Source organism: Euleptes europaea, chromosome 12 (assembly GCF_029931775.1).
Source record: "Euleptes europaea isolate rEulEur1 chromosome 12, rEulEur1.hap1, whole genome shotgun sequence".
In the NCBI taxonomy this organism is placed as follows: domain Eukaryota; kingdom Metazoa; phylum Chordata; class Lepidosauria; order Squamata; family Sphaerodactylidae; genus Euleptes; species Euleptes europaea.
Window position 1 is genome coordinate 58,570,138 of NC_079323.1, and position 24,685 is coordinate 58,594,822.

Below are 24,685 nucleotides of genomic sequence, written 5' to 3' on the forward strand. Positions count from 1 at the left end.
GGCAAGAGTCCAGTAGCACCTTAAAGACTAACAAAAATATTTTCTGGTAGGGTATGAGCTTTCGTGAGCCACAGTGAGCTGTGGCTCACGAAAGCTCATACCCTACCAGAAAATATTTTTGTGAGCTGTGGCTCACGAAAGCTCCTACCCTACCAGAAAATATTTTTGTTAGTCTTGAAGGTGCTACTGGACTCTTGCCCTTTTGTACTACAATAAACTTCTTGTTCGCTAACTGCAGCATTTCCCCCTAGGCATCCTGCGGCAGCCAATGAGCTCCTCTCTCTAGCCAGATTCGCTCTCCTATTGGCTGCCCTGTGTCATTCCTCTGCTCTACCACGGGGCAGGATTTCGGGGGAGCTCGGTGAAACATTCATTTCCTCGCATCTCCCCGCAAACGAGAGGCGGCTTTTTGGTTTCCCCCCCCCTCCCCCCTGCAACCTGGACCCCTTTCGCTAACGGGAAGCGAGGGGACGTCTGGCTGGCTGGTTGCAAAGCCGCCCCCCGCCCCATCCCCTGCATGCCCTTTGGACTATGCAAGGCCCCCGCCTGCTCTGACAGCCCGGCGCGGCGACCATGTTGCGGCAGCAGCAGCAGCAGCCGCCCGTGTACGAGCTGGCCGGCTACCGGCAGCCGCCCCCCGCCTCGCTTCCCAAGGCGGCGCGCGACCACCCCCGGGTGGCGCCGGAGCAGCTGCCGGGCGGCGGCCCGGGCGACCCGCGGCGCGAGCAGCAGCAGCTGCGGCGCAAGATCAACAGCCGGGAGAGGAAGCGGATGCAGGACCTGAACGTGGCCATGGACGCCCTGCGGGAGGTGATCCTGCCCTACTCGGCCGCCCACTGCCAGGCCCACGGCTCGCCGGGCAGGAAGCTCTCCAAGATCGCCACGCTGCTGCTGGCCCGCAACTACATCCTCCTGCTGGGCAGCTCCCTGCAAGAGCTGCGGCGCCTCCTGGGCGGCCCCGCCGCGCCCCGCCTGCTGCTGGCCGGCTGGCCCCTCTTCGCCGCCCCGCCGGCCCCGCTGCTCGTGGACCCCCACCCCCACCGCCTGCGGCCGGCCGGCCAGCTCCTCTCCGGGGCCCTGGGCGAGCCCGCCCCCCTCTGCCCCTGCGCCCTGTGCCAGCTCCCCGCCGCCCTGCAGGCCCGCTTCGCCAAGTGAGCCGCCGCCCCTGGCCCGGGGGGCGCCGCCGGGCGAGAGGCTCTTCGCGCAGCTCCTGCCACGCCAGCCTTGCAAGTCAACGGGGGCGGGGGGGGGGAGAGAGAGAGAGAGAGAGACTTTGCCAGCGGACAGGTCCACGGAACGGAGCAGGTGCCAATCAAAGGGCCCCCAAAACGTCCTGCCTCCCCGGCTTTGGGGGCATCACATCAACCACAGTTGAGTGCTGGGCTTGGTTTGCCCGCTTCCCGGGGAGTCAACCCCCATCAAACAGCATGTCAGACTTCAGCACCTCCTTGGCATTTCAGCAATAGTAAACTCCGCTCCCGACGTTGCGGAGAGCTTTCAAGGTTTTATTAAGAAAAGTACACGGGTCAGAAGGTCTGTACAAACGTCACGTCAGAATGGGGAGGGTACAGGCTGTCTGTATAGAGCACACCCACTAGAATCGGTTACCCGTAATCTTGGAAAGGCCAAACTTCAGGATTCTTGCAAGCTTCCAGAGGTGCCAGGCTCTTGGCAGAATTGACACCTTGAGAACAGAGAGTCGGTTTACAATAGGAAGGCTTTGAAGTGGAAGTACTACTGCCTCCGCCCTTCATCCCTTCTTCCCAAACTGAAGAGAACTTTCCCACGAGACGGGGGGGAGGACACGGAGCTTGCTTATCCGGGGCCCGACTGGGTGCCCTCGCTGGCACATTGGATTGGCATGCTCTTGCGTAAGATCAGCCTGTGAGGCTCGTTGGTTTAATACACACTTTTTACATTGAAATCAGTGGGACTTAGAAGAAGCTGAACTTTCTTTCGCATGACCCCTTCCCTTCAGGAAAGCGCAGCCACCACTTGATGCCCCTCCCTCTGGTTGCTGTTTCTGATGATCTTGGCAACAAGTGACTCCCCAAGTTATCTAGTTTTTTTTTTTTTTAAATGTATATTCTTTAATCACTAGTGATGTTGAATTCTTGGGAGATATTGCAATTGTGCCTATAAAGAGCTGAGTAGCCCAATTCTACTTATTTAGAAGTAAGACCCACTATTTTTAATGGGACTTCCTTCCAAGTAAGTATGCCTAGAATTGTAGCTTCACTTTACTAAAAGAAGGTGGTGAATTAGTAGTCTTTTTCCGAGCATAGACTCAACGAACTCTCCAGTTTAACCATGATGGAGACAACAAAGAGGCATTTTCCTAGAGACTCGAAAGACTGAAGTAAATGCTTCCAGTTTCATTTGAACTCTTCTGTGGAAGTTATGTTACTGCTACTTTTAAGGTTAGATCTATTCAGTTTCTGTCTTGGGTGCAAGGTTTCAGAAAGCCACAGAACTCAAAAGCAGAATATTGTAATATGTCATTACTGAGATGTGTTGTTACAGCTTCCTTACCAGTGGGGACTAAAAATTCTGAAAATCATCTGATTGTTTAATTTATAATTGCTCCTGTATGTGCTTAAGAAGGTATGTAACAGGCAGCCTTTTAAGATATTTTTCCTAGGGAAAAAAACATTTCAGTTCTATAGATAAATGAAGCGATATAGTTCAAAAAACAATGTTGTAAATGCACTGACATCTGAATAATTCCCTCTTTTATGTTCCAGAGAGAGAGACCTGTAATAGGCTTTTACAATTACAAAAACAGTGAGCCTTGTGGCACCTTGATAACCCTTTTTTTGGGGGGGGAAATAAACTTTCATTGACCAGGATCTGCCACCACATGCGCAACACACTGGTTACTTTTTAAAGTGCCACCAGACTTTTTCTTTTTGCAATTTTCTTTTCAGCTTGTAAATAATTGTTTAATTTTTAAAAGGAACCCTGCAGTACTCTGTAATTTGCACTTGTACAATTCTAATCAACACAAATAAATACTAGAATATTTGCATTTCTCTGTTCATTTCAGCCAGTGACTAAAATAATTGGTATCTAACATGTTGGCAATGTTGTTTTCTAATATCTAAGAGATTCTACTGATATCATTGGAAATATACTTTGAACCAAAGAACTGAACAATTATTGGCTTTATACTGACATTAAAGTCACCCCAATCCCACAACTCAATTACTTTGATAGAATCTGGAGTAACATTATGTTTTGGGTAATACAATTTCTTCCTTCTCCTTTTTCTTCTGTAACAACAACCTAGGTATCATATTTGTTTCTGCCACAAGATTTTATTGATACAAAATCCATGCCAATTTGTCTTAATCAATAGGTGTGGTGTGCCACATACCTGGAAATTGTTATTTGCTTAAGAAGCAGACTGGTCCTCTGAATTATTTGATGATCCAGTTTTGCTAAAGCCAACCAGAATTTATCCAGCACATGATGCTTTAAAAAGAAAGAGAGAGATGCAGAGCATATTTGTGACTTGAGTAGCTCCCATTCATTCAAGGTAGCTGATTTAAAAGCTGTTTGCTATGATTTGTGTCCCTTAGATCCACGCTTAACGGAAGACATTGCTCTGGAGAGTGGTTCCTCTGGTTGATACATCTCTGTTTACAAAAATGAGGGTCTACTTATTTTATATTCCAGTTGTGCTAATAAGAGATCCTTCAACTCACTTCTGTGTCAAATTTGGTTCCACGGTTTAAGCTTACTTAGAATCTGAAGCGATATGGGAGCAAGGAAATGAACCCCAGATTGATTAGAGCAGAAGTAGTGGCCAAATAAGCAACACTGTGGTCCATATGCAGAGTTTGCAAGCTACTATAGCCATATAGTGATTGGGAGACATCCTATAAGGGTTCATGGCTAAAATACATTGACAGAAATTCAGTCTAGAAAGTTAGATGGGGAGTGGGGAGAGTGTCCCTTCACAATAAGGGGAATCACTGAACACGAGGATGTGGAGAGAAAAGGAGAGCAAAGAATTTGCTGTCTTCTCCTCCTGGGTCCAAACCCTTTGTCAGGTTGATTGCTTCTGGGAAGTTATCAAATGCTAGAATAAGATCACACTTTTCTTCCCGCTAGGCTCATTAGGAACCTTCTCTCGGATATATGAATAAGAAGAGGATGGGATCTGATTATCTTCTCCATGCAAAATGGCATTCTAGATGTCTCACCCTGAAACGGGCTTGATGCAGAATGAAGAAAAGGGCTCCCAGTACTCATGCTTAACAGGAAGGAAAAAAACTTGAAAGGTTGACCGTGGCCATTTATGCAGGGTCGATTTTGATGCTCACTCAAAGCTGCTTTTTAAAATCCGCCCTTTAAGATGACTATTCATGGTCACCTGCTCCTTCATTTGCATAGCTAAACCACGGCTGTGATTTTTCATGGTTCCTTCAATAAATGCTTCAATGCAGGGGCAGAGCAAATACAAAAGGTCGCGTTAAAGGGGCTCTAAAGAAATGCGAAGCAGGTATGCACTGGCTTCACAGTGATGGCTGGAATAGCAGTTCAGGTGAAGAAATAAAAAAAATATGCAGGGCACTTCAGCGTGGAACACACTGCTAATTACCAAGCATAAACGGCCAGTGAGTCCTGAAGTATAGCCCACTTGCCCTGTTCCAAGTTCATAATCTGTTTAAACTCCATGTTACATACATTTTTAAGTACTTTGGCTTGAACAAGGGTTGTTATTCAGAAAAGTGGGTATCCCGCCTTAGATAAATATGGCCTTAGTGTTTTCCACATGATAATCTCAGCAATCCAAAATCTGGCAAGCAAAAAATCTGTTCATCGAGATCTCAGAAGAACAGGGAGATGCAGAAAAGATACTCAGAACACAGGTGGGATAAACAAGTCTAGAAAAGCTTGTAAGTAAATTCAGAGGAATCTTGTGGAAGTTGGTGAAAAGGAAAACTAAAGATAGATAAAATGCATCCCATGTGAAATGCAACAAGGGAAAGTGAATGACCCCTGTTGCTTTAATTCCCAGATCAAAAAAGACACATGCCCCACAATGAAAAATACATGCATTTCCCAAAGTGATTAATAATCATGCAAGAAAAAGGAAAACATACAGCAATTCAAATCTGATGAAAGGGGGTGAATTAAAATGGCATCAAATAACTGACAGAGTTATGGAAAAACAGACATTGATTCTGCATCTTCTGATAGTTTAAAATCACTGCAAGTAATTATTTTGATGACAAACATTGGCACATTTGGCCAAGAATTCAGAAAGTCTCCAAAAAATGATGGGAGAAACCAGACTTTTAGTGGCTATCAACTCAATCTAAAAAAGGACATTCACTTGTAAGTCCTAGTGAACTGAAAGGCAAATGCTACTAAGTACATGCTTCTAATTTGCATGGGTAGCATCATTGGGGGTGTGATGCATGCTGGGCAATACTGCAATAAATTCATTAAATGCATTATTTCAAATGTCTTTGGAATATTTTGGGATATTGAGGAACAGAGGAGAGGAATACATCACCAAAGCAAAATCAGAAGCTATAGGTCATCAGTCTTTCCCTTTGACATTTTGTTCCAAGTTCTCCTTCAAAACTACAGAGTAATGAGCATCACCTTGCAACAGCAAAGTTTTTAGCTGCTCAGAAACCGCTTGCTTCACTGTAGAGCAGAGAACTGTACTTTGAGTTGGGACCTGAATGTCTTGCAATATATACACTTTACTTTGCTGAAGATGCTGGACAGCAACCTGTTAGAACCCAGCAATGTTAGTTCATGAATGAACATACTGCTCAAGATGCATTTGATTACCAGCAAAAAGGAGCAATGCCACAAGATGAAAACCACCTATGGAGGGAATCTACTCTAAACTGTCGGTCAATACTACCACTACTCTATTATTATTATTATTATTCAAAAATTATTAATGGTTATTCTACTCGAGAGCACAAGTACACTCGTGGTCATAAAAAGATTAAGCATTGCACAGCATACCGTGCAGGTACCTTGAACTATAATAAACTATGAAAGCTAGAATCAAAATATTATCTTGGATACAAACATAGAAATGAAAATTCAGCTTTATTCATTGTTACATTGCATTAGTCTCAAGAAAATATGAAGCTGACTTCTAACGGATTGCTTTATACAAAGTATTTTCACTCCCAGAGAGCAAATATTTATAAGAAAGATAGAGAATTCTGTGTTTGAAAGGGGAATATGAAACACTGGACAAAATGACAAATCTGAGATTACTTACTGGCCCTGCAGGCTGCTAAGCAATGTTGGGTGATAGGATTTGGGATGTTTTCAGCCTGTTTTGTTGCTGGTTTCCTAAGTGTCAAGGGCAGGGATTGGCTGAGTGTTGTAGTGGGCCTCAACAAATACAGAAAACTAGTTTGAGCTCCTGTCAATGTAAAAAAAGGTGAAGCAAACACAATTATTCTGATAGCAGTTTCCCTTTCTTATCTGAGCCTTGTTAGGGCTGACTAGTAAAAGCAAAGGAGGGCTGAGGCTATGTATTCACAGGCCCAGCAGCCATGAAAAATCAGGGGTTGGTTTAAGACCATAATCCCAGGTTAGTGATGTGAAAAGAACATGGGTCTTCCCTAACAACTGTTCATACCCCTTTAGAGAAGTCCATTGTACACTTCAAGACATACTAGTTTTTGTGGATTACTTCAGAGATGAACTCTTGCCTATACTGAAAAGGCTTCAGTCAAGCACTACGGGCCTTGATTTTGATTTTAGAAGCAAGGGTTTGGGGAGGAGAAACCCTGTTGTCCATTTATTTATGAACATTAAATGTGAGATCTGATTGATGACCACTTTAATGCACTGCTCCTAGGGATCAACTGAACCTGAATGGCAGGATTCATTTGTTCATTTTTGTCTTTCCTTGAATTTCACTATTTAAATGGCCATCTCAGAACATGGAAGTCTTTGGACAAACCATTATTTGGCCGTTACATCAAATATTGGGTTTAATATGCTTCACTATATTGGACTGTAGCCTTTGTTATGGGGGTTTGAGGTGCATATGGGGTTCCATGCAGGTGTCTAATATCAAAATAGATATCAGGGTGGGAAACCTGCCATATGAATCAGTTCTCTGTCAATTATTTTTTTTAAACCTAGAAATCAATCTAGAGCTGTGCCATCACATCAGTGATTTTGAACTAGATTGTATCCTGGAACTGGGGGGAAACCATACATTTCTCTTGGAGTTTAATACAGAATTCAGCTCCAGAGGACTAAAGATAAGTTTTAATTTCTCAGTAGTTGTTGTGTATTAGGGGAATTTCACATGAAAGACCAAAGGAAGAGTATACTGGCAACACCATTGAACCAGCAGTGGTAATGAAAATGTAAGTAGAAAGACAGCAGGCAGAAGACCTCAGAGTTTCACATGAAACACACATTTCTGCCTTTTTATTCCAGGTTTTCTGAGTAGAAAAGTAGCCTAACTTGTCAATCAGCTAACTTGCAAGGCTAATAGATTCTGATGGTTGGTGGGGGTGGGGGTCAGCACAGAATTTAATTTAACAACTTACAATACATCCACATGCCCAGAAAATGTGGACAGCTTGATAGGGTTCACTGAGCCAAAGAAGTAAGACCAAAACAGTGCATTAATGTATAGGGGAAGAATAGTTGCAATCAGTTCTCTTGTGAATTGGACAGAGAACTTGGAGATGAAGCAATTATCAGCCATCGGGGATTAATAGTAAAGTGTGAATGCCAAGCTGTATATGTTAGGGGCAGAATATGTTGCCTATAGAAAACAACAAAGAGCGTTTCTTACTATTAAGTGAGATTAAACGTAATGGCCTGATTTAATCACAAAGGCAGAATTAAATTCAGATGGCAACTTCAAAGTGGACACATGCACACAAGCTACTGCATACATTTACATATAGCTGGCATAGCTTGGCTTGCATCACAATAGGATAAAGTTTCTTTGGCCACTTAAACAATTTTCCATTCTTTGCCTTTCATTAACATTCACTGTATTTATCTCTAAATTGCTTTTGGTTAATAAGATGGTGCTAAGAGTTATATTTATTCATGGAAGTCTATGAATAATTCCTCCGAGTAAATTTTTAATTCCACAAGTTAAAAAAAAAAACAGCAGCAGAGGGTCAGCAAGAATAGAATAGCTGTAATCAGGTAGCTATAAAAAGCTGCAGTAACTACCTTACAGTCCTATTTTTCATCCCCAACCCAAGGTATCGATATTCTCCTACCCATCCAAGTCCAATAACTTCATGAAAAGGGTTTTCCTTTCACCCTGCATGTAGAACACCCATGTTTTAATGAATGGCTGGCTAGCTCTAAGGTTTTTTTAAATTAATTAAATGAGCTGTTTTCATCTTCTCCCTATGATATTCTGGGTGGCTTTCAAAGGTTAAAGTTATTTATGTCCACATTGAACTTCAGTTTGTCCAATGAATGTTCAGTTCTATCAATTAACGACCAACAACCTTGATCCTAAACACATTTGCATTGAAGTAATTTCCAGTTATTTAGCAGAAAGCATGTTTAAGATTGCCACCAAAGTGTACAAAGGTTCAGGCCGTTATATTTGTTCTTTAATTGGTTGAGTTGTTTGCCTAATGACTCATTAACTACAAAATAAACTCCTGAAATGATGGGTTTATGTGGCACATATGTTTTCAAATGAATAGCAAAAGGTTATGCTATGCACAATTCAAAAGAAGATGACTTTAACAGTCAGGCATATTTTGAAGAACATTTTATGATAAAGATGCTAAAGTCAGGGCTCTATGGGAAAAGCTTAGGTGGCCTTTACAAATCATGGTGCTGCTAAACGCTATGATCAATGAAAGAATCCCCAACAAATAAATACCGAAATATGGCAAACCCCCCACCCCAATAATAACTGCACAATGTCTAACTTAAAATAACAGGTGATAAACAACAACTTTGATCAGTACCAAACATCAACCCACAATTTACTGGTAAAAGTATAAGTCAATTAAGTGAAACCAAGTCTGTGTTAAAATGTGCAATATTAAGGATCAAAATATGCCAAACATAGTATGACAAACATTTTCCACAGCAGCCTATAGTATTTGATCCTGGAGCATGGTATTAGAAAGCACATGAGGGAGCAACCTTGTTGAAGCTGGAGCTGTTCGGTTTAGGCCACCTTAAATGTCCATGGAAGCAAGACTAGATATTATCAACCCTTTAACAATAAAGTGTCCAGCTAGTATTATGACCACAAAAGCAACAAAACCAGTCCCCCCTCAGACAAGTCAGATGTTGCTGCATGCTTTGGGAACCCTCCAGGTGTACAACCCAAAATAAGAAAAAGAACCCTTCAAATTCTCTGGAGGGGGAGATACTGTGGGGGGGGGGAGAGAATTTCCAAATGTCCCCCTCCTCCAGCTTGTTTCCCTCTAATAGTAAAGTTTATGGTTGAGTGCCTATCAGTAGAACAGCTAGGCTCACGACTTATGATTACCACAGGTATATATAAAATTTATATTTATGAAAAAGAACAATGCCTCCCCCACATACATACAAAATGTCCTGATTAGGACTGAGCCTGCTTTTTGGCCTATAGGAGTCATAGAAAGTTAAAGGTGCTAAACATCAGTTAAATGGAAAGGGGAAAGTGAGAGACGGGGAAACTGGTCTGCTCAATCTTCTAAGAGCTTACAGTGTCCTGGAGGAAAAGATATGGTTTGGGACAATTTTACCAGCTGCTTACCTATCTCCTGACAATTCTTCATGGCCCCTTTGCCCTCTTATGTAATGCAATCTAAATACGGATATTTTACTTTTTCATCATGTTCAGACAAATGTGCTGCTTCCGTAGCATCTGTAAACAATCCACAAAATGTACTTTGCCCATCCATGCTCCAGATTTAAGAAATTCTCTGTCCCGGTTGCTGATGAAGGGGCATGCATCACTCTTCTCAAAGTTATTTAGCAGCAGCTGCTCTACAGTTGGTGACCCTAGAGTGCCTCTTGTTAAAGCTGAATTCTTGGAAGTAGTGACAGTAGAGATGACAATAGGTTCAGAGCCAGTTAGTGAATTTTCTATCGCTGTATCTTCCTCTGCAGCCAATAAACTCTGAGTGGTGGTTTTGCTTTTGCCTGAGCTTTTGACAGTATGCAATCTCACATTTAATGTTTGCCAAATTCAAGATTGGCCGTGTCAACTAAGTACTCAAGTGCTGAAATAAAATTCCTTATTTATTTATTTATTTATTTATTTATAGTCCACCTTTCTCACTGAGACTAAACTCATAACAGTCCATACAAAGAAACATCTAGAAAGTACAGGGTAAAATCTTTACACTAAAAATTTGACCTTCTGACTAAAGATGCAATATTTGCATTTTTAATTTTATCTCTGCCAATTTTAACATACTTTCTATTTTAATAAATTATTATTCAAAATTGTAATCGCAACGTGTTGACTTTTTAAAAGGCTCCTAACACAGATTAGCATAAGAACACAGGTAATAGGACTCTCCCACCAATAAAATGTACATATCCTTAACTTGTTTTACCAGAGGGGACATAAAAGCAAGTATATTTCCATAGCATGAGTTTATCTGGTGCAGCTCTAGTCCCCAGATTTAAATAAACAAGTGACTGTGAAGCACCCTCAACCCATACAATTTTAGAGTTTATGAGGCTGAGTGATCTGTATACTTGATTGACATCTATGAAAGTGTGACTCAGTAGTATTTTTTAAAATTAAAATTTAATTTTCAAAGCAGAGCTCACTCTGTCAAACCTTATGATGCCTACACAAAAGCAGTGTCCTCTTCTTTCCCCATTAAATATGGTGCATCCTCGGGGATACTGATGGCTGTAAAGATGCCGTCCAAATCCTCTCACATCAAAAGGAGGACAATTTCAGAGGACAAAAGACTGAAGTATTAGTGGGATAGGTCACTAAACACTATCGACTACTGCTCTGGTTAGAGTGTTGGGGTCCTGCTAAGTAGTGCAGAATATGGAACAAAGTCTTAAACAGACCCGGTGCCTGCAGACACTGGATTTAGGGGACTATAGAATTTCAAGTACAAAAAGTGAATGCTTGAAAACCGGAGGCTGGAATGGTAAAGCCATTCACATTGTTTCTCAGGCAACAGAAGAGGAAGCATGCTAGTGATTGCATTTGACTCTCACCCAGGTAGTCTGCTGTTGGCCAATGAATTCCATAGCAAGGCACTGGCATACCCTAAGTATTTATTCTCTTACCTATCCACAAGGCTCATTTTTCATTCATTTTGATTTTTTTAAATTAAATTTGATCAGCAGTGGCTGTGGAGCTCAAAATTCAACAGAGGCCTGGAGCGAAAGACAAGACTGTCTGCAGAGGCTGCTGGAGTGGAGACCAGGCTCCTTATCTCAGATTAGCTACCAGAGGATAAACAGGAGTTGAGGGGCACTTTAAAAATTATCAGGGTTTTATTCCAGCATAAGCTTCCATGGACCAAAGCCCATTTCTTCAGATGCAATGTAGTGGGCCCTCACTAGGTATGAAAAATAAACAGATAGTAGGGGCAAAGACAGAGAGCCAGCATGGTGTAGTGGTTAAAACATTGGAGTAGGATCTGGGAAACGCAGGTTTGAATTCCCACTCTGCCGTGGATACTCGCTGGGCCAGTCATTCACTCTCAGCCTTAACTCTGGAAAGTATTTGGATGGGAGATCTCCAAGGAGTACCAGGGTCATGACACGGAGGCAGGTTGATGGCAAACCACCTCGTAACGTCTCTTGCCTTGAAAGCCCCACAGGGTTGCCATAAGTCAACTGTGATGGTTAAAAGGGGAGGGGCAAGGGGCTGTAAAATGCAGAAAGTGCAGGGTGAGATATGATGATGTAAAATTCAAATGTAAATCTAAAAAGTATAAAGTCTGTATAAGTGGCTGTACTTTTCAGCTTTACAGTTGGAATTTAATATAATTACATTTACCTTATACTTCCTACATTTCATGGTCCCTTTCCCTGATATTTCTTTTTTTGTACCTCAAATATAAATGTCTGCCTTTATTTCTTTTAAAGAAGTGGTCTCTAGTCCTCAAAAGCTTATGCTGGAAGAAATTTTTTTTCATCTTTGAAGTGCCATTAGATGCTTGTTTATTTTTTTCTGCATCATACTAACATGGCTACCCTTCTGAAATTATTACCATTGGATAATCATCCTGAGATTATCCTAACTCTGGGTTGCATCACCAGTTTAATAATATTTAGCAGATTAAAAATGCTTTCAAGTTTTTCAAAGCACTTCATATAATTATCTTGTAATCCTCACAACCATCTTGGAAAATAGGCCAGTATTGTTATTCTCCTAGTGGAGATTGGGTAGCTGAAGCTCAGAGAGCATGTGGTTTGTCTAAGCCTAAGGCCAACCAGTACATTTGAAAAAGAGGCAAGATTTCAATGGACTTCCTGACTCCTGACTTCAGACACCATACTGCACCAGGTCTCTTTGCTTCTGAGTTAACAAGGAAGTGGTTATTCTGCAAGATTGGGCACAGGAGCTGGCATCTCAAGATGATGAATCATGGCATGGAAAAAGTGGAAGAAGCTGAGGTGAGGGGTGGGCAAAGGCTTCCCAATAAGAACAAACTGAATGTAGCCACAATCATCAGACTTGCACCTCCCATTTGCTTCAGGGCGGTTGTCCACTTAATTTGTATTAAATGCCACATTGTCATGCATTTATCCACTTGTATGTTGTCTTATTAACTTAAATAACAACCATCACCCCGCTCTAAACTTTGTAGCATGATAGGTGGAGGCAGCCAATCAGAACAGTGGACAGTGGTTCTTTTAGGTTATCCAGGCTGTGTAACCGTGGTCTTGGTATTTTCTTTCCTGACGTTTCGCCAGAAGCTGTGGCAGGCATCTTCAGAGGAGTAACACTAAAGGACAGTGTCTCTGGTTCAAGCTCACTTTCCTTTTTTTGAATCCTATATTCCAGAGAGGAAAGGCATGATCAAGATTTTATTACACCAGACGTGAAATGCAAGTAAGGTTGCGAGAATCCCCAGCCATTTCACATCTGACCAGTATTCACCTTCAGAACAGTGTGTGTATGTAAAGTGCCATCAAGTTGCGACTGACTTACGGCACCCCCATAGGGTTTTTAAGGCAAGAGACCTTCAGAGGTGGTTTGCCATTGCTTTCCTCTGCATAGCAATACTGGACATCCTTGGTGTTCTGCCATCCAAGTACTAACCAGGACTGATCCTGCTTAGCTTCTGAGATCCGATGAGATCGGGCTGGCTTGGCCTATCCAAGTTGGGGGGGGGGTACGTTGGCTGTGGAGCATGGCATGGGGGCAGGAGGGTCTTCAGCCTTCCCTCCTTTCCTTCCCACATCACTTTCAACAGCAAAAAATGTTGGGGAGGGTCCTGTTTGTCCCTAGCAGGAGACTGGCAGAGAGCACTCTTCCTCGCTTTTCTAAAACTGGCACACCATCTTTAGATCAAGGTGGTAGGTCTAAAGCTCTGAACCTGACTTAGGAACGCTGTTTAATTAGGAGACCAAAACAGAATGCATATACCTTCCATGCTTCTAGATCTTGGCTACTCTGGATAATTGAAGAAGGAAAATATTCCAGATTTCTCTCACAGAGAATCCCTAGAACAGCCCCCTTTGGATATTTCAAGGCTTGCAGCAGTAGCAAGGGCCTGTCAATGTATATTCTTGATAAAGAAAAGATAACTATGTTATTAAAAAACAACAACATCAGAATACTAGGCAAGTTTAACAATTGCCTTATTAAGCAGCAGCAGAGTCTCCATTTCATGAATGGTTATTAACACAAAGGAGCACTTTCTTTTCCATCTGGCTTTGTTTCTGTAAATACAGTCTGAGCAACATCTTGATGGTTTCTCTCTCCCAATAGGTTGTTTCTGGTGTTTTGCCAAATCCGTCAAACAGAACCATCTGGGTTTGGGAAGGTTCTGCACTTCCCCAGGCCTGGCTCCATATGCACAGCTCCGCAGGCGTCCTCTTGCCCTCTCTCGGCCTGCTGTGAATCAAACTGATTGTTATTCAGGTGGGATGTCCCGGTCATGAACTGCACTAATCAAAAAACAAACTGCACCAAAACACTGAGGCTCACACGCTGGTAAAGGCCTCCCCCTGACCTCTGTTAACCAGCCCCTTCCAATGGAAGTGATTCAGGTTGTTCTCCTTCTGGATTTCTGCACCTTCCACAGTTACCAGACATCTGTGTAAATTCCCATCCAATCCCACCCCCCTTGTCCTGGGTAGTAAGGTCAGTAATGTTCAACAATTCGACGTGGGAAGTCTTACTGAGGAAGTACCAGGTCATAAATTTCACCCAACAAGAGCCACCTATCAAGTTTGGCCTTGTTAGGGTGCCTCCCAGATATTAATCACAATAAAGGCCACAGTTCCTGGAAAGAATGAAACAATGGCTGCAAAAAAAGGAGGTATTTTTCATTTCTTTCTATTGAATATTGATGGGTTCAAGTGGCATTTTGCATTAATAACAGCCTTGACATCAGCCAAACACCCTGGCTTTAAATTAGCTCACATAAGAATATGGAATGTACGTTATAGACCCATCACATAATTGCAGCTGTTGTAAGCAAACCCTTAAACTGTATATTTCGTTACCAATGCATCTGGATAGCAGTGGTCCATTGTGGAACCTTGAAACAGTTGTCAAACTTGGCTAAGCACCCGTGAATGGCTACTTCAATGGGACTGCCCCATCCTATTTGAATGCAAACTGCACACATTTCTATCCGATCTTCCAAATATTACTAAACTCAAGCAAAATGTACCAGTGAAATTATTCAAATTTAACAGTCAAAACATTTATTTTCTCAAAAGTTCACTGGAGTTAAATAATAAGCATTCATTATTGTGGTTAACCTCAGTGAGTGTTTGCAGCAGAGAAGCCTAAAACTGTATTCCTGTTCAGCAATAGAGAACACAGGTCCCTCATATTTAGGAGCCATCTCAATCTCTGTGGTCATCCATATGTAGGGTTGCCATGTCCCTCTTTGCCACTGGTGGGAGGTTTTGGGGGCGGAGCCTGAGGAGGGTGGCTTTTGGGGAGGGACTTCTTTTTTAAAAAATTTTTTTAATTATTTTCCATAATATCATATTCAAACATTTGAACGGTTAATAAAAATCATCAACAAAGAGGAAAAAAAGAAAATATAATATTGTTGAAAGTATAATTTGTCTTTAAGTAAAAATTGAAGCTTCTGCTTCACCACCCTCCATCTTATTATAAATTTATGTACTCTTTTGTATAAAAGTTCTAATCCAATAGTATTTTATATAATTAAATATAGTTTCTTGTTTACTATCAATTAAATTGTAATTAGGTACGATTTCATAACATAGATTCCATTATTTCAAATTAACCATACTATAGTAATTATTACTATTAATTATTAGACATTATTTATAATGGTAAAAATGGATTAGATCAATGAATAACCTTTAAGCGTTCCCATTTGAAATTCATTTTCACAGTAAACCCTCCACGCCTCCCATTCACCCATAAATTGTACATTGTCTTTTTGGTTTATCAATGCAGTACGTTTTGCCATTTCCATCAGTTTTAACATCTTTTGTATCCAGTCTTTTTTGTCTGGAATTTCCATTGTCTTCCTTCTTGCGAGGGCTCTTTAAGTTTTGGTAATGCTGGGGAAGCACTGTGTAAAGACCCAGATCTTTGGCGGGATCCAGACATTTACACTGAAGGAAATATATGTAAGCGACTTGGCAGGTTCCCAAAAGAGTGATCTTATAATATGGGTAGTTTAATACAGTCTATTTTACATGTTCGCCAAAGTAAAAGTATTCAATTCCATCTAATTAATATAAAAACGGGCTTTTTAGTTTTGAAATACCATCAAGTGTTTAGGATGCTCTAGCTCGGCAATAAAGCAGGAAGCAGGAAATGCACCGGAAATTGCAAAGTCGCGGACCTTCCGTCATCTCCTCTCGATGATCCAGGAATATAGGAATTATTTAGCAGCTGCACAAGGGAGACGCACTTCCGGTCCTATGATGTGCCTGTCCGCTCCGTTCTCGATGGTACTATTGCTTCGTGATTGGTTACCTTGAAGAGCAGCGAGTTATTTTTCCTGCTGTCTTCTGGTTCTCCAAGACAGGTCGCTTCCAGAGAAAACGTGGCTGGTGGACCTACTTAAGCCGGAAGAACATCACAGCTGGGGGGATGATTTTCATTCCCTCCCTCCCCTTCCAACGTCACTGTATCCGATTGGTAGTTACAATGTCTTTCAAAAGACCCGTTTGTTTTGTCTACCCACTGATCAAATTGATAGAGTTCCTGCCGGTTTATCTGATAGTTTTTCCATTAAAAAAGTTACTGGTACGATGGGTGGGGAGGCGCAGATTTCACAGATGATTTTATCTATCCTTCAGAACTTCTAAATCAAGGTAAGATCAAAAGAGTTCTTGTGACTTACTCAGATTTTGGAGGATGAGGTTTCCTTCCTTTATTATGGTTCTTTAGTTGGTAATAGATAGAGGAGATCAGAGCCTGGTGCCAAAGAAGTGTTGGTGGCAATGTAATATCCCCTCGATGCCCATGGGACAGTGTCCAAACCTCCGAGGGACTTAAAAAAGCTCCCTCAGAAGATATGGGAGTCAACACCGCTCTTCAGGGCTGCAGGGGTATTCCTGCTTCCCAGTCCACTAGTTAGGAACCAGGGTGGAGTGCTTTAATTCACCCCAAATTGCAACGTTTCTTGGATTCCCTCGGGAGGTTCCCAAGGAACGTGGTGCTGAGATCAGCTCTCTACAGGAAGTCGGGTTTGGGGAGGGACTTCAATGCCATAGAATCCAATGGCCAAAGCGGCCATTTTCTTCAGGAGAACTGATCTCTGTTGGCTGGAGATCAATTGTAATAGCAGGAGATCTCCAGCTACTACCTGGAGGTTGGCAACCCTATCCATATGTTGCTCTCCGATGGAGGGAATGCAACAAGCTGACTAGATAAATAAATCAGCTTGTTTCATTTTCAGGCCCAGGAGAAAGTCAGAAAGGTTTGATTAGGAAGAAAGCAAAGCAAAGTATAATTCTGAAATAGGTGAGTGTCTAAATCCTGATTCATACAAACAAATCCATCACTGGAATCCAAACCAGGTGACAGTTGCTCCAAGGCAAAGCACCAATGTGGACCTTTTGCCAATAGGATGCTTCGGCTTCTCTACTCTACTGCAAAGTGCAAACCATTTTCCTTGCTAGGTTGGAGTGGCACGGTGAAATAGACAAATCCAGACAGCAAGCAGTACATGTGAAGAACTCCTTGCCTGATGCGGCCTCCAGGCACAATGGCACCCACTTGCCTATTTCTTTGTGTAAATCAAGCCTGCACTTTCCTCTTCTTCTTTCTGAAGTCAGTTGAACACAATCAGGCCTCTAAACTTGGATGGTTTGTTCATTTTTATTCATAGTAGTTAATAAAGTCCCATCAGGGAGGCTAATGGTGAGAGATTTCTCTGATTGTGCAGAGACAGAGATATCTATCCTTTCAAGAGCAGCTCAGAACTCTGGCAAACAAAATGCCTACTTTTGTACATCTTTGGATAATGCACTCTCAATGCACTACAGCAATCATTTCCCACTGGATTTTCCTGTGTGAAACAGGAAAATCCAATTGCAATCAATTGCTGTAGTGTGTCGAGAGTGCATTATCCAACATATGTGAACCCTCTGTGTGTGTGCACGCAACATTCTAGATGCATGGCTGCTTCTGTAAAATTGCATTGGCTACTTATCCCTTCCCATAATCCAAGAGGTGAACCTGGGCATTTTTAATGCCATATATGGATGGTGTGTTACTAAATTCCATTTGCCTGTGTGTTCAGAGCAAATATCCCATGCTGTGATTTCCCATGCTGCATCTGGTTCAAAGAGAATGGAGGGAATTAAAACCATCCAAGTTTCAAAGAGTTTTAAAATCTATTTGGTCTCCCTAGCCTGGTTTAAAATGAATTGGGGTGTGTGTGTGTGAGAGAGAGAGAGAGAGATTGCGTGCTGTGTAGTGACAAAGATGTTGTAATTGTCTGGATAACTCTAATGCCAGTTGTTAAGATACAGGTTGCAGCAATCTCTTCATTGTGTTTGGTGTGATGTACAAAACAATATGTCTTGGTCATCTGAATGGCAAGCGGGTGTTAGAATATTCCTGGCACAGCTATAAAGCAAAGCTTTCCATAGCTAACTAGTTAAGGAATGTGGGTTAATGCAGCCTACCCTTTTTACCCCCACAGCTCTGTTTTTCTGGGGTTGGCAGTAACTGACACTTTTTCTTTTGCTTAATTAAGTTGTTCAGAAGAAAGCTGGTCAAACAGTTGCATCTACGTGGGGAGTCTTGCAATGAACAGAAAGCAGTGGGCGTTGCCAACATAAAAAGGGGGATTCTGTTATTGTTTGGGTGTAGACGGGTCATTTTTTCAAAGTTACTGCTGCTTGAGTGACCACAGGCCTTCTGCAGCAGCAACAGTGAAAGCGCATTCAGCTGTTTAAATGCAAGTACCTTGGGCTTTACAATATGGGGGGAGGGGAGAGTCAGCATCAAGAAACATTTTCTGTATCTTTTTTCAAAAGGCAGACACTGAATTCACTTAAATAATGATTGAGATAAGATTCAGCTGATCCATCTGAGCTCCATTCTAGTTAGCCCCCCAAAAATATGTGTGCGTGTATGCAACAGCTGAGTCCCCTGGCATTTATCAGTTAAAATGAAATGATTTCTTCTTCCTTTCCCACCATAGATGAAGACAAGAAAACCCCACAGGAAGAATTCAATTGGCTAAAATCCTGGCTTGCTGTATCTGGCAAAGCAACATCCAAAGTGTTGGTTAACTTGCCCCCCAAAAGCTGATTGTATTTTGTATTTTTAAATGCTAGATTCTTTTTTGGTTTTGTGAATTTATATCTGACTGATGCAATCTTTTGTGTAGTTTTTTCATTGTTTTATGCACAGTTCAATTTCAACAACAATTTGTCATTTTACAATCAAAGTAGCCAATTGACAACCACACTGTATGGAACAGACTGTGTATGTGCATGCATGCTCAAGCCCGCACATGTGTGTTCTTTCAAGGTTTTCTTTGTCTAATGGGGTTTGTCAAGAGTTCTCTCAGTGTCAATGGTCTTGTTGAAATTCCACGGGTAGTTTAACATCTGTCAGTGACCCTACAGTTCCGTTCGATGAGTATAGTCAAGAGCAGATGTGTCACTGAATTTAGCATTGTATTCAAGGAACAGAAGCACTGTTTCAAATTTATTCCTTTAGAATAGCTGAAAATTTTACATGATGACCTTATTATCTGCAAGTTTTGTGCCGAACTGAATTCTAAATTAGAAGTACAGTATATTGAATCAAATAATCTAATTATTGGATAATTTTATAATTGACAGTAACCTAAACAAATGGTGGGGCAGAATATCCTAATAGCTCTTTGGGAGTCATCATCAAGTTCCAAATAATGGGTGGGTCGTATGGAAAATATAGTTTATCTGTTTATCCATTTTTACCTCAACCTTCCTTCAAAGAGCTCTAGGTGGCATACAAAGCTCTCTCCAAGACCCCTGTGAGGTAGCTTAGGCTGAGAGAAAGTGACTGGCCCAAGGTCACCCAATAAGATTCATGGCTGAGCAGGGAGTTGAACTTGAGTTACCCATAGGAATAGCCTGGAATGCTGCAATGAACCTGGAAAAAGACCTCACAGTGGCCCCTTCCCCCCTCACTTGATGGAAGAAGGGACATAGCCAAAAGCCATTTGAACAGCTAGGGTAGGGTACCACCCCCACCCATCATGGCCAAAGAGCCAGCAGGAGAGGAAGGAATCCTGCTTTCTAGTCATTACCCTGGCAACCTTCTGGGATGGAGATAGGAGGCACGTGCACAGTTGCCAAGACTGAAGTTCTATCTCCTTCTCTTCTGCTGGAACCATTTCATTCCTGGCTACCACACAGGCATGCCTGAATCTTCTTTGGCCCTTCCAGTCCCAGGCAGTTGCCAGGGAACTATCTATAGCGGGCATCTTTCCCTCTTTGACTGCATTGAGTGGTGGTGGTGATCCTCCTCTAGCTAGTCAGGAGTTCCTTCTGCCTTTTTTTAATAAATATATATTTTTTATTTTCTTCATTTAACATATCAACAAATGAAACAATATCCAATACTAAAAAATAATTAAAAAACCAAATAATATTGCTAATTTAACAATAGATTGACTTCCCCCTCACCCTCTTCCATCTAGAAATAAATTGTATAAACTTTTGCTAACTGTACTAATCCCAATATTATTTTAATTAACAAGTTATTATCCTATCCAACATTATTAAATCATTACCTAATATAAAATTGATAAAAAGTATAGATAAGGGATTAGATCAAAGAGTATCCTTTAAACGGTCCCATTGAAAATTGATTTTCACAGTAAATTCTCCAAGCCTCCCATTCCCCCAAAAAGTGTACATTATCATTCTGGTTTATCAAAGCTGTAAGCTTCGCCATCTCAGTCCATTCCAGCATCTTTTTTATCCAGTCTTTTTTGTCTGGTATCTCCACAGTCTTCCATTTAGCTGCATAAATCAATCTTGCAGCCGTGGTGGCATATATCAAAAAAGTTCGGTGAGTAAAAATGGTATCTGGTATCATACTTAATAGCATCATTTCAGGTGTTTTAGGGATATTTTGTTGTAAGATCAACCTTATTTCATTATATATCGTCTCCCAAAATTTCTTAGCTTTTTCACAAATCCACCACATATGATAAAAAGACCCTATTTCTTTATTGCATTTCCAACAATTTGGTGACATTGAGGCAAACGATTTTGCTAATTTTTTCGGTGTTAAATACCATTTATACATCATTTTGTATATATTTTCTCTTAATGATTGCAAAGATATAAGTTTCAGATCTCTCGTCCAAAGCCTTTCCCATTTTTGTAACATTATATCATGGCCCAACATTTGTGCCCAGCTAATCATGGTAGGTTTTATTTGTTCTTTTTCACAATAAAGTTCTAACAATAGTTTATACATCTTAGATATAAGATGATCATTTGTATCCAGTAAAAGTTTCTGTAAAGTTGATTTAGTTTTTAAAATCCTGTTTTCATATCCTGTAAAAAGACCGAGTTTATTTGATGATACTGGAACCAAGATAGTAAATCTTTAACTTCTTCATATTCTCTTAGTGAACATTTTGTACCTTCCCATTTCAGAAGATCCTGATATATTACAAATTGAGCTGGTCTTAATGGGTGTAAAGTTAGCATTTCTTGTGGTGAACTCCATGACGGAGTTTTTGTTTCTAATAAATGTTTATATCTAATCCATATCGTATAAAGAGGCGATGTTGTTGAAATGATGCATGAGTTTTAATTTTATTGTACCACAAATAACCATGCCAACCACTTCTATTATCAAAACCCTCCAAGTCCAGTAAATGTGTATTATTTAAGTCCATTCAGTCTTTCAACCATACTAAAGCAGCCGCCTCAGCATATAGCTTAAAATTAGGAAGTGCAAGTCCACCTCTCTCTTTTGAATCCACCAAATCTTTAAATGCATTCCTTGGTTTTTTGCCTTGCCAGATGAAATTCAATAAATCTTTCTTCCAGGTATTAAAATACTTTACTTGGGATATTATAGGAAGATTCTGAAACAAAAATTATAGTCTTGGTAATACACTTGGTAATACATTTGTATTGTTGAAATGCGGCCAAGCAGGGACAGTTTCTTATTAGTCCAAATCATTATATCCTTCTTTATTTCTTCCCATAATTTGATATAGTTGTTAGTAATCAAATCCGCATTTTTTATAGAAATCCAAATGCCCAAGTATTTCACTTTAGTCGCTTTCTGCCAACATGTCGTAGCAATAAAATGTTGTTGTTCTATTCCGGAAAAATTCTTTTAAATCATTTGTGTTTTCTCTTGATTGATTTTAAATCCTGAAACATTACTATAAGAGTCCAATATCTCCTTCAATTTAAGTGCAGATTGATTAGGATCATCTAAAATCAATAATAGATCATCAGCAAATGCCCTCATTTTAAATTCCTTTGTTTATTTTTAGTCCATTTACATCCTTTGATTCATGAATTTTACAGCACAGGGACTCCAAAACCAAAATAAAAAGTAAAGGAAAAAGTGGACATCCTTGTCTCATCCCTTTTTGTATATTACATTCTCCTGACATTGATTCATTAACCAATATTTTTGCTTGCTGGTTGGTGTATATGGCATCTATACCTCTTCTAAATTTTTCTCCAAAATTCATTACTTCCAAAGTCTTTTTCATATAATCCCAGGAAACCTTTCTCAAAAGCTTTATCTGCATCTAGGAAGACAAAAGCTGCTTTATGTTGAATATTATGTTCATAGTACTCCAGGGCATCTAAAAGTATCCTGACATTGTCCTTAATTTGTCTTCCCGGAACAAAACCTGCTTGGTCTTCATGAATCAAATCTTTAATTAACTTTTTGATTCTAGCTGATAAAACAGAGGTATAAATTTTGTAATCTACATTCAACAATGAAATAGGTTTATAGTTAGTTACTTTTTCAGGATCTCTTCCAGACTTATGAATTAATGAAATAAAAGCATGCGACCATGTTTCAGGAGACATTCCTGTATCCATTATTGTATTACAAAGCATCAAAAATGGGTTCAACAAATACAGTTTAAAGGTGTGGTAAAACAAGGCAGTTATTCCATCTGAACCAGGGGTTTTATCTGTTTTTTGCTTATTAAAAGCTTCTTCTAGGTCCTCTGAAGAAATTGGATCATTGATGAATTTCTGTTGGGCTGATGATAATTTTTTAATATTTGTAGAATGTAAATTTTTTTCCATCTTTTTAATCGATATTTCATCTTTTTGGTATAATTTAGTATAAAAGGATACAAATTCGTTTTGAATGTCTATTGTAGTGTAAACAGGTCCTTTTGCTGTTTGTAATTTGGCTATAATTCTTTTTTTTTTTTAGAGTCCCTCAACTGAGTTGCCAAAAACTTACCAGGTTTATTTGCCTGTTCAAAGTATCTTTGTTTTGCACATTTCAAATTTTTATTCATTTCCTCAGAAACCACCATATTTAACTGGTGTTTAAGAGCATTTATCTTCCCTGAAATAATGCCTCTTTGATCTTCTTGTAATTCCAGAGTCAAATCTTGTTCAAATGCTGTATTCTTCTGGATCATAAATCCCCTAATCACCGCTTTAAAGGCATCCCATACTATATTTAAGGTGGTTTCTCCATTCATATTGATTTCAAAGTAATCTTTAATCAAGGTAGATAATTCCTCCAATATTTTCTCGTCTTTCAAAAGTTTATCATTCAACCTCCATCTGAATGCTTGTCGGTTATTCCACTCAAAAGAAATCAGATTATGGTCAGAAAAGGTTCTTGGTACAATGTGTATTTTACGCAATTGTGTAAAAATAGATTTACTTGCTCATATCATATCTATTCTGGAGTGTGAATCATGCCTTGCTGAATAAAAAGTAAATTCTTTAGCCATCGTGTTCATAGTTCTCCAGATGTCCTGTAATTCCAAATCGTCCATCATTTGAAAAAAGGTCTTTGAAAGAATTCTTTCTTTATCACCTTTAGCTTGGGTTTTAGCTTGAAGTACCATCGAGTTTTCTGGACACTCTAGGTCGGCAGATATACAGGAAGTAGGAAGTCGGCCGGAAACTGTGGAGCCGCGGACCTTCCGTCGTCCCCTTTCTGTAGTTTTTAGTGTCAAACATTTTAGTTGGTACACCAAGGGAACTCACTTCCGGTCCTGCGGTACCTCTGTCCTTCCCGTCTCCCTGTTATCAGCAGCCATCTTGCAGTGCAGTAGTGTTGTTTCCTAGAGGTCTTCCGGTACGTCAAAATGGATCTTGTAAACGTGGCTGGCGGACCTTCCTGGCCTGGAAAAAGTATTGTGACCAAGGGGTGGGAGGAGTTTATTTCTCCTTTCCCCTCAAACGTCACTCCATCTGATTGGTGATTGCCCTGTCTCTCAAAAAGTTCATTTGCTTAGTCTACCCACAGATCTGCTTGATAGAGTCCTTGCCATTTTATCTGATATCTTTTTTTAATAAAAAGGTTATTGTACAATGGGGGGGAGTGCGGAGTTCCCGGTTAATTCTGCCAATCAGTTCAGCCTTCTATTCCCAGTAAGATCAAAAGAATTCTTGTTACTCACTTAGATTTCGGAGGGTGAGGTATTTCTCATTAAAACAGTTCATAAGTTGGTTATAGGTAATGGAGGTCCAAGCCTGAGGCCACAGAGACGCTTGTGGCGATGCAATCTCCCCTCAATGCCAGCGGGACAACATCCACACCTCCGGGGGACTTAAAAAAGCTCCCTTGGAGAGTATGGGAGTCACACCACTTTCTTCGGGCTGCAGAGGAATTCCTGCATCCTGGTCCACTATTTAGAACCGGGTTGGTGTGCTAAAAGCACTCCAATTCAAAGTGTTTCTTGGATTCCCTTGGGAGCTCTCCCAAGGAACGTGTGCTGGGACCAGCTCGATTACTGGAAGTCAGGAGTTCCTCCTGCCTTAAGTCTGTCAGGAGGGGCTCTGTGTTGCAGTCCACACTAGCCAGGGAGGAGAGTCTCTGAAGCCAGCCAGCCATGCTCTAGTGGGCCTA

General features: G+C 40.8%; 1 protein-coding gene across 1 annotated transcript; it reads left to right on the forward strand.

Annotated features, from left to right (window-relative positions):
* Positions 1-573: 573 nt before the first annotated feature.
* Positions 574-1,155, forward strand: OLIG1 (oligodendrocyte transcription factor 1). Its single transcript, XM_056858212.1, has one exon. The coding sequence runs from the start codon at positions 574-576 to the stop codon at positions 1,153-1,155; it is 582 nt and encodes a 193-aa protein (XP_056714190.1).
* Positions 1,156-24,685: the final 23,530 nt, after the last annotated feature.

Excerpts from the sequence above, each read along its gene's own strand:
- OLIG1 (XM_056858212.1), top strand. The coding sequence starts at position 574 with ATGTTGCGGCAGCAGCAGCAGCAGCCGCCCGTGTACGAGCTGGCCGGC.